This window comes from Mytilus californianus, unplaced genomic scaffold (genome assembly GCF_021869535.1).
Source record: "Mytilus californianus isolate M0D057914Y unplaced genomic scaffold, xbMytCali1.0.p SCAF_6, whole genome shotgun sequence".
In the NCBI taxonomy this organism is placed as follows: Eukaryota; Metazoa; Mollusca; class Bivalvia; order Mytilida; family Mytilidae; genus Mytilus; species Mytilus californianus.
In genome coordinates, this window is record NW_026262712.1 from 84,559,668 (window position 1) to 84,570,957 (window position 11,290).

An 11,290-nucleotide genomic window follows, 5' to 3' on the forward strand; every position below is an offset into this window, starting at 1 on the left:
GCGCGATTCAACAGGTAAAATATAATGAAAAAGTTAAAATATTCATCGTATCCTGAATAAGCAATTTTGTAGAATATTTCCCATGAGTAATTAAGTGAGTTCATTCTTATTTCTTATGCAAAACTGAGAGTGACTTCGGTTTAAAACTCTTAAGTGTTCACATGTCACGTTTTTGCACCTATACTGCGAATTCAAATATAATCAACAACGGATCACAATCGTTCCATACACATTTTAAAAATTGGTTTTACTTCAAACATCCAAACATTTTCATTTATGTGGACTTAGTAAAGAATAACCAGGCAACAACAATCATTACAATGAGACCCATGAACAGCGCCTGCTGTAAGAAAATGGGAGAAAGAAAAAAAGACGGACTATCTTTTGGAGCAGTATAGCATGCACCTAATTAGGAGGCAAACGTGCTCGCCATGAGTACATTATTCGAACCGTTGCTTACAAATTTTGTGTAAATGAAGACTTTTTACTTCAGTTTATATTACTTCCATGTGGTTTTTATGTATTGTCTTTGTTCAATATATTTCCAATATGTTTATTATTTACCTGTATAATTGGCGCAAATGAAATGTTTTTGTTTGCACAAATGAGAGGTTATTTTGGCGCAAGCGAAATGACTATTGACGAAAAAGCAAAATACCGCTCCTTATCCTGGCACCGCCACTGGTAATAACTGTATCTACATTTTTTTATAGTAACAGCTGTGAGGGAGATACCATATATAACAGCTGATTATGGAGAGAATGGACAGGAAGTTTATAAAATGAAGCTATCATTTCCATCCATTAAAATAAATGAAGTAGGTATCTATTTGTGTTCTACGATGTAATTATCCGTTTTATTTCATGCTAATATATAATTGGTATGACATCTCGTTTGTGAAATTTGTAAAAAGCGCATTTGCGCTTTTTCTACAAGACTTTTGCGTTTTTTCTTCAAGACATTCGCGCTTTATCAACATAACATTTTAGTGTTGGTACTTCATGATTTCCCTACTCATTTATCAGCGCTGGAAAACATTTATGTAACCATGTTCCTATACTTCACATGCACGATTTGTACTCCTGTGAGAGTACCAATGACTGCCTCTTTCTTCAAAATCAACATGGACTGTAAACAAAAACAAAAAACCACTTTATGAATGCTCAAACCCGAGCCCAAATATTTTGAAGTCAGGGATCTGCAAACATGTAGACCCAGCCGTTGGTTTAAAAAATAATTTTTGATCTCTACCATAGTGAAACAAGATGGTAGAGAAACAAGATTTAAGTTAGATAAACAAAGATGGTAGATTCCACAGACTTTTCAGGCAATAGAATGAATACAAGAAGAATATAGTTATCGTGTGTAAAGAGCTGTATGGTACAAATATTAGTTAATTTTAATTTGTGTAATGATTACAAATCATTAAGATTTTATAAGTAAAAGTGCAAATGTTACGTCAATTTAATACATGTGTATCAGAGTTGAGAGCGCAGTGTTTGCAGCGCTAATGTCAATAGTTTGGAGCGCAAATATCCTTTCGTGTTACTGTAAAAAGACTCAAACGTCCTTTGCCCTCTTTGGCGGTACGCGTATCAATCGGTTTAACTCTTCCAAAATCCTACAAAGTAAGCGGCTGTGCGATGTAAAACGTTTTTGACCTACTGCTAATTAATTTCAATAGCTAAGAAAACTTTCAGACATATTTAATGTTTTCTTTTACTCCTGAAATTACAATTTACAAAACTAGAATGATACAAATCAAACCCGACCAAAAAAGCCACCAAATGACAAAGAAAACGTAAAAATCAAGAGTAACGTCACTGGTTTCGGAATAGTAAGCAATATTAAAAGGTGCAAACCGGTATGGGATTAGAAAAAAATGTCTCCAAATAACCATGTTAGAGTAAAAAAATGCATTTTCCATAGGATACCAGTTGTGTTCTATATTTTTTTTATGAATAAATATTAACCTAGAAAACATGGGTAACAATACCTATTACTAGAAATGGCGGTGTTTTATTGCAACCAAAAAAAAGTATATAGATATAAGAAGATGTGGTAAGAGTGCCGATGAGACAACTCTCCATCCAAGTCAAAATTTATAAAAGTAAACCATTATAGGTCAAAGTACGGTCTTCAACACAAAGCCTTGGCTCACACCGAACAGCAAGCTATTAAGGGCCCCAAAATTTACTAGTGTAAAACCATTCAAACGGGAAAACCAACGGTCTAATCTATGTAAAAAACGAGATGGCCATGTGACAAAAGACTGAAAAACACGTCTTTTGTCATTTAATGGAAAAGGCAACTTTTGAATGGGTCCATTGTAAATACATTACTCTTTGTTAAATTTGCATTTTTTAATGGTCTGAATTTTCTAAACCTAAATGGTTAAGTTTTCGATTTAAAATAATTATAAACTTGTATCATCCAATCAGGAGTCGCATAAGATTTTATTCTGAGTATCATTTTTTAGGCAATCGTAACTAGTCGGCCATTCTCGTTACGCCTACAATACATAGCGAGAATGGTCGAGTAGTTACGATTGATCTTTTGGGGTCACAAACTTGTTGCCCGGTAATCCTGCATCTCCTTTTTATCATTCAGACAATGCATGCGTAAATAGTTTTTTTTTATATAGATTAGACAGTTGGTTTTTCTGTTTGAAATGTTTTACACTAGTCATGTTGGGCCCCTCTATAGCTTGCTGCTCGGTGTGAGCCAAGGCTCCGTGTTAATTGCCTATAATTGTTTAATTTTTACACATTGTGACTTGGATGGAGAGTTGTCTCGTTGACACTTATACCACATTTTTTTATTTCTATTACCGTTATAAATGATGTGTAGACACTTAGATCTCGCAAAGGATAGTTTAGTAAAGATAGATTATCTTCGTTTTGATGTATTTAAATGGATAATGTTTTATTTATTTATGATCCCTTTATCACAATATTAACATACTTTTAAAATAAGGCACATTATTTTGTATTTATAACGTTTTTGTTTGTGTGATTCGACTAGCATATCAATGTAATCTGTTATTATATGTCTATTAAGAGTAAATGCATTATTTAATCTTTTTTTCAAGCCCGACCAATATTTCTGCTACACAAGATATTTGGAAGAACTTGATGAAGTTTATATCTGTAAGTAATTGATCAATATATGAGGCATGGCTTAAGTGTCGAAAATGGATTAGATAATGTGACAAAAATGATTGCTTGTTGCAAACAAAATCGTCTTTCACACCTATTTAAGACATGAGTAAATCTATGTTTAGCTTCGACATATAAATATGTACCTTTCAAACAAAATGATGTTGACCCTTGCCATATTCGTAGAAATCAGGTATATCCAAGGAAAAAAAAATCGGTAGCCTAAATATATTACATTAGAGGACAAATATCTACAATGGCCTTTTCTCGCGCAAATAATTTAAACAGTCAATTTTACTTGAAAGGATTGCAACCTTAGTTTTGCGTTAGACGAGAAAAGCATGTGGATTTTTACCCCTAATAGTATGTTCTTCATCTTATTAATATCTTGAGATCAATAGTATCACAGTATACTACAAAATAAACTGTCAAGTTTCAAATATATACCTCAACTACTTTTACGTACATATTTTAATATTTTCCAGTAAGCACCTTGGTAGAAATTAATCACGAATATGTTCATCATACAGCTTTAAGTTTTTGTGAAGAACCTGAAGAATTTGCAAGTCATCAACCATGGTAAGATGTTACAATCTGGATACTTTAAAACACAAAATATGTATACACTTTATAAAGAAACCCTTTTCACAATGAAAAATTTGATATATCATGAGTAATAATTGCATGAATTTCCGAAGGATTGTAAACAGATGAGCTGAGAGAATTTTATGTTGCTTCTCATCATCCATTGAACATAAATACAATTACTCTTTCGTAAATTTATAAATAATAGCCGTTCAGAATCATTTAAAACGGATCATTCAAGGTAATTTTATCCTCCGAAAAAGAAAAAAATTGAAAATAATTACACTATTGATTAGTTATCCATTGCTCAGAACGGCGTCCTTATAAACACAACTTCATGGTTGTACGTTTTGAAATATTACCGAGAATGGACTACCTTGTAGAAACGGCGCCTAGCATATAACATCGGTAATTGTACATTGATTCTTATTACAAAAAAGGAAGCCTTGTATGACATATTTCATTCATTATTGTAGGGAATGTTCGAATACTAGAAAATATTGTAAAGGAGGTTCAGTAGGCGTTTTATTTTTTGATGACTACTTCAAATCCAAAAATGGTTTAATGAGGTTTCCTAAAGGTAAAAGTTTATTTCAAAATCATATTATTCACATTTATGTGTCACAAGTGAACGAAATGTGCTCCTGGAACCCTCATCAGAAACATTGTAGATAAAGGCTTCGGATGTCAAATATAAAACAATGTACTATTAAAATCCAAAATGACCTACGTTTCTGGTTTTATATATAGATTAGACCGTTGGTTTTCCTGTTTGAATGGTTTTACACTAGTCATTTTTGGAGCCCTTTATAGCTTGTGGTTCGGTGTGAGCCAAGGCTCCGCGTTGAAGGCCGGACTTCAACCTATAATGGTTTACTTTTACAAATTGTGACTTGGATGGAGTGTTGTCTCATTGGCACCTGTCGAGCTCACAACCTCAGTGTTGACAGTCTAATGATCACTGATGAACTTCTTGACCACCGATGCGCCACTTTATTACTTTATTACTTTTTATTATTTCAAGATTTCCATCTACACTTTCACAGTCAAATTCTAATATAAATTTTATAAGACATCTGTATCTTATACTGACTATTGTTTCATTCATTAGATGTATAGCTACAATGTCCATTTGGGGAAAAGGCAGTATCAGTCTTCAGGTTACTCGTGACGTAAAAAATATCAAAAAGATAGACATATCAATTAATTTCAGATCAAAGAAATTATTATATTGGATCCAAATACAGTGACCTTGAACTCTCAGTTAGTGCTTTGTTAATATCGTTTACTCTTAAGGCAATGGTGTCGGTTTTGTTTTATCATAATGGGTAGATTTTTTTGCGTGTATAATGTTTATATATCTAAAGCTTGAACATTCGACTTCACTGATCTTACAGCGCCTTTCGTATTTTGTGTGATTACTATCATTATTGGTGACAATACATTTGTATATTGACCTCAGTTGTTTTCTGTTTACAGATGTTTACATAATTCCATTGAATACATGTTTATCTATCGTTTTTTTTTCATTTTTATGATAGTGCTATCATACAAAAGATATATTTCTGTTTTTCAGACATATCACTAAAAGTCGGATTTTCAACAATGCTGAGGCATATTACTTTTGAGATGCACACTAAAGCAGCAGTTACCGGTATTAAAGTTTATTTTATGATATTTTAATATGCCGTTCCTAAATAAAATAGTTGTAAGGTCTGCATTAACTAAAAAAAAAACAAAAAAAAAACGAAAGAGACAACCAGTCTACTAAAACAATAATTCATTTTTATAGAACTTCGCATTAATTTGCAATTAATTGTATTTTATAAAGTTAACGATTGATTTATAGATACAAATGTCAAAGAGACAACAACCCGACCAAAGAGCATAAAACAGCCCAAGGCCACTAATGGGTCTTTAATACAGCGAAAAAATCCCGCACCCGGAGGCGGGCTTCAGCTTGCCCCGAAATAAAAAAGTGTACTAGTTCAGCGAAAATGGACGTCACACTAAACTCCGAAACATATAAATGAACCAAAATTTTAAAAAAATATACAAGACACCTTAATATATAACAGATCCCTGTTAAATGCTTCGTAATCACGAAAAGGTCTACATCTAATTACGGCCGTATATCCGTTATAGAAAATTTTGATACATAAAGAGTTTTTGTAAATCTGAACTACTGATCAGAAAAAATACATATGCATAGGTATAATGAATGATCTATGATTTCACAGTGTTTGATGAATTACATATATATTTCAGATTTCCAATATCCATTAATCAATGTAACGTTAACATTTATCAAAACTCCGTAAGTACTTTGATTACTTTACAGACGTGACTTCTTAATTTTTTCCTGTATAGTCAACCTGTGCGTCTGATAAAAATTCAATTTTCGAATTTTAGAATATAAAAATAAGAAAAAGTGATATGATTGCCAATGAGACCATTCCCCACTAGATATCAAATGAAGTAGAAGTTAACAACTGAAGGTCACCGTACGGCCTTCAACAATGAGCAAAGCCCATTACGTGTAGTAAACAAATGACAAATGTAAAACAATTCAAACGAGAAAACTAACCAAATGATTTATGTACAAAACAATAAACCAAAAACAAATATGATAAGTTTGTTTGACAATTGCGTCATTGAATTATGTATCCAGTAATTAGACATGATACAAAATCATATTGCTGAATGTTTTTTTTCAATTTTCAATTGTAAACGAAAAGGGAATGAAGGGAGATTTCTGTACCGTTTTCTTACGAAGATTTCCTTCACTTTAATGTGTATTTAATTTTCTATCACTCAGCACAAAATACAACTATCAAAGTCATTTACTGCTGACTGACGGATTTATTCCCGCAAATAAAGAAAAGGGTAAGTTTTATATATCGCCCTTTTTTTGTTATATTGTAAAGGAAAATAATCACTTCCGGTTTATTCTGATTTTTTCTACTATGCTGCTCACATCAGTTAGACAGTGCTACACTATTTGTTTAGGTCTTTAATTAACTCTGTGTAATTGTATTTGTTTCGCGTTTCCCCTTTATTATGTTTGTACTAATTAAACATATCAATATACATGACGACTTATATGCTGTGAGTGATTATAAGTCAGTAATAATCTTGCTAATAATTTCTACCGATGTATTCCACGATTGTAGATATTTGCTAATTTTGTTTCCTTCAAACAAAACTATGAAATATTGATAAATTATACATATATTATTTTTAATATAGGATATTTTGCGGAAATAGCTTGTAGCTGGAGCAAGCCTGATGTTGTTGCATATGCGGTTCAAGTACATACACATCATTATGGTAAGTGAAAGTAGAGGTTAGATTATCTTAAACTTTTGATAGATACAATTTATACAGCTTAATTTGATAACAATTAATCGTAAGCAATATTTGTACCGTTTACAGCTATTATTTGACCACGCAAGGAACAAAAAGATTATCGTAACTTCATGTTTTCACAAGCGAAATCAACACAAGACTCCAGTCTTTTTCCTTCTTTCTTCTGTGGTCAGACCAAAGTTGCTCGAATTGTTTTTATTGATTGGTAATATATACTATTAGTGATTTCTATTTGCAAATTTATTTAAAACATGTGTATGTTATACAGGATACACGGCTGATGTGTATAGAATTCGAAACGGTACTTGGACTTTAATGGTCAGTCAGTTAACACAAGGAAAAGCTAAGGTTATTTATGTATACAGATATAAACAAATCTGAGTAAAATAGATATCATATGTCCACACTCCGCTTACAAGGATATGACGTTACTCCATTCTGCTTTCTGTTTTTGATACTTTAAGGGATCCTCTGATTTAGTTCTAATAATACACACCTTCAAAAATTTGATGACAGGAATTTCATTGGCTGATGTAATAATTACCAGAACAAAAAGTAGAATCAGTTTTATCACATCCTTGTTAGCAAAGCGTGAACAAAGGATCTGTATTTTAATCAGATGGTATTAAAACAAAGATATATGGTTTGATAGTCAATGAAACACCTATCGATCAATAGATTAAATGACAGACATGTAAACTATTTTACTTTACTATTAGGCCTTCAACAATGAGCAAAACCAACACCGTATAGTGAGTGGTGAAGGGGCCTAATAAAAAAATGTGAAACAATACAAAAGAGAAAACAGACGACCTGATTTAGGCTCATAACATTTGATGAAAAACAATGCAACGACAGCCAACGACAGCTACTGAACTGTGGGATTGTCACGTTGGAAAGCACAAAATTGTAAAGATTATGGTGGATATAAGCATGTTTGACAACCATCTCCTCACCTCCATGGGTCATTCGTGTTACAGCACATTCGAACAATTTGTGAAACTCAGTTGGAAAATGTTTGAATCATGTCAACCTAACTGAAAATTGTATAACACTGGCGGTATTGTTTATTTCACTTCACAATGTGAATAAGGGCAGACATGAGGTAAAAGTCGATTCGTTTGCAACCTGCAAACATAACCAAAATGCATATAGAGGGCAACATGCTGTCTTTAACAATAGACATGACTGTGTCTATACAATTTGTCAAATTCTCAAACTCTAAAAAGTCTCGACTCTATAAAAGTTGTGAAGAAATTAAACATGAAAAATCGAAGATCTGCTATAAAAACATTTAAAAGTTTTTGTTTTGTAGAGATTTTTTAATGTATAATGCCTAATGACTTTTTTGACCGATATTTATCATAGTTTTATTTGTATAGAATAGGTGACGTCAAAATTTCTAATATTACTTTAATGAGACATACACCTACGCTCGTTCATAGTTTCATATGTGTTTTGTTAGGCTTTATTTTTTTCCCTTTAATAAACAGAAATTATTTGGCTTACGAAAATTAAAGTTTTTTTTAAGCTGAAAAATAAAAAAAAAGTAAAATATAAACTATCAATATCATGATCACAACGGATAAGATATGTAAAAGCCAAGAATATTGATAAATAAAGGCATAGCTTTCAATGTTATGTTTAAAATGATGTCATTTATTTTAAATCGACAGACCTTTTACAGGTGTTTGTACCAGTAGCTGGAGGGGCTATTGACGTACGACGGGGAGATGTTCTGGTAAGAAACCTAATATGCTAATAACAGAGGCTTGGCTATTCATCTGAATTTTTTTAAAAATGCATATTTTCAAATGTCCATCGAATCTGAAAAATAAAAAAATCATCTGCTGCTTTGCACTTGAAGTAGTCAAACTGTGTTATTTGTTCATAATTCAGTACCATATAAGATGTTGATGATTATCGAAAATGTGAGATCTTTGAAATAGAAATAATTAAGTACAAGTAAATCCTAACTATATTGTAACTTCCCCGAGGAAGTTTAAATTTTTAAAAGCGATATCTTGTGTCAAGTTGTTTGTATTACAAAGCTGTATTATAAAAAAATGTATTTTTGAACTGTTAATTTCTTTGAATTCTAGGCTGCAAAGTGTTTATATATCAACAAGGATAATAAGCCAGTTCGTTTTGGGTAAGATTAAGTACGATGTAGTTGCAGTACTCAACAGATTTTTTGTTATTAAGAACGTTTACTGAATTTTAAAAGAACAATTTTAAATATGAGAGCAAAAATAAATTCAAAATGATAAAAAGTTATAACTGACAGACTTTATATAATTAAAGTCTTTTGAATATTGAACACAGTGTTATTTTCTCTGATAACTAAATGTGCGTCTAGGCCTTTGTAGTCGATGTCCTGATGATTTATTTTCGAGATTTCCTTTCATATTTGTTGTTGTCACATTAGAGAAGATCTTGGTTCGACTTATTCGCAACTATTTTTATTCGCGTTACTTTTTTCGCGGAAGTCACGTGAATAAGTTGGTTTACAGTATTGGAAAAAGGTGTCAATAACAATGTCGACAAAGGAAAGCACTAAAAAGACTAACAATTGTAAGGGTCAACAAAACACTACATAAAGATAAAAAAAAACGGGATTGAACTTAGGTGTTCCGGTAGGGTTAGTTGTTCCTGGCTCACTATCTAATACGAAAGAAAAGTCATCTGATAGATTCATTATACTTTTCGATTGTTGAATTTAACCATTTTTCCCGTATCGTCAAAATTAAGTATAGACTGTAACAATTTTGTCCTTATTCGATTGGTACACAATTAAAGGAAATGATATGATGCCAAAGGACAATATATAGTATTAGTCGACGAAGGACAGATACCAACATAAACAAATAAAACATATGAACAGAGAAACAATCGTCTACAGATCATTATAAAAAGGATGTTAAAATTTAGCAACACGAACAAAAACACAATTCAACGGTTGACGCAAATGCTTTAAAAGGGGTGAGCAATTCCTGTATCACCAGTATTGTTTTCCATGTAGATTTTCAATGATAAGCTGTATCTGGTGATAAATTGTATCCTGGGATAAGTAATAAGCAAAGAAAAGAAGACTGACTGTCACAATCCGATAAATGGAAATTTGTATGTTCATTTGTGGTCCGTAGAATTGTAGAAAAGATCAATTTAACTGTATAAGTTAGAACCCTAAAGTTAGAGAGCTTCCTGGTACACTGGAAAATTCTAAGAAGGAATCTCGATAAGAAATATCAGTTGTCGACTTTCTTTTGAAATGAATGATATGCACCATAGTCCTATTTGAATGTTGCAACACACGAATAGAGATTACGTAACGGATATTGATAATAACAAATAATGCTATTGGTGTGTTATAATATTGTACAATGAGGGCATACCATACTGCAAATACATTAAAGTAATTGTTTACTGAAGTTTAATCAAAATTTTTTTGTTAATCAATCAAAACTTAGTTCTCGAAGGCATCTGAACCATATTTAAAAACTTCGAAATTTGATAAGAAGAAATATGCAACCTGTCCATTCGATACATTTTACTTAGATCTTTAATGATTTTTTGTTATCCTAGTTTGGATTTATTTTACAGGCAAGATGATGGTCAAGAGATGTGTAATGCTGATATCCATTTTGGTTACGAATTTAAATATGAAGGTAGTTTTCAACGTGGAGGTGCGTGTATGACGCAGCAACCGGAATTTTCATTTTGCGACCACGAGGCAACATCAGGAATTTGTGGAGATAATAGCAAAATAAACATATAGCAAGACTTTAAACAGTTCCCTTTTTTGTAGCTATTGTTGTAGGAAATTTCAATACCTTTTGCATTATCTGTATGTCTCTTTCTTTCTCTATATTAATAAATTATAAATCATGACGCTCATTTTTGTATATAACAGGATTTTGTGTATCAACTTTCATTGCCTTGTGGTAATGCATGCATTATCCGTGTTTTAGTCAGTACAATTACAGCTATATGATACTTCAAATTTAATATATTTTAGATAATTGAACGGCTTAGTTTTACTATAGAACACGTGAACATATACTTTCTCTTAAAAGAGAATCCTTTCTTTTTTTCAAATATTTAAAAATGTACTGCCATCGAAATATTGTTTTCCCGTCCTCTAACATGTCTAATTCGCCGACAGCTTTTCATTATGC

The 11,290-nt window shown here is 31.9% G+C and overlaps 1 protein-coding gene across 1 annotated transcript in view; it reads left to right on the top strand.

Moving 5' to 3' along the window:
• The window catches only part of LOC127705068 (peptidyl-glycine alpha-amidating monooxygenase-like), a 143,020-nt gene extending 132,027 nt beyond the window's left edge, over window positions 1-10,993 (top strand). Inside the window, exons 5-12 of the mRNA XM_052209343.1 lie at window positions 5,320-5,397; window positions 6,012-6,060; window positions 6,562-6,629; window positions 6,993-7,073; window positions 7,381-7,460; window positions 8,800-8,853; window positions 9,215-9,264; window positions 10,716-10,993. Of these exons, the coding sequence (XP_052065303.1) occupies window positions 5,320-5,397; window positions 6,012-6,060; window positions 6,562-6,629; window positions 6,993-7,073; window positions 7,381-7,460; window positions 8,800-8,853; window positions 9,215-9,264; window positions 10,716-10,890 (635 nt within the window). The 3' untranslated portion in view covers window positions 10,891-10,993. The remainder of the gene's footprint in view (window positions 1-5,319; window positions 5,398-6,011; window positions 6,061-6,561; window positions 6,630-6,992; window positions 7,074-7,380; window positions 7,461-8,799; window positions 8,854-9,214; window positions 9,265-10,715) is intronic.
• The last annotated feature ends 297 nt before the right edge of the window (window positions 10,994-11,290 follow it).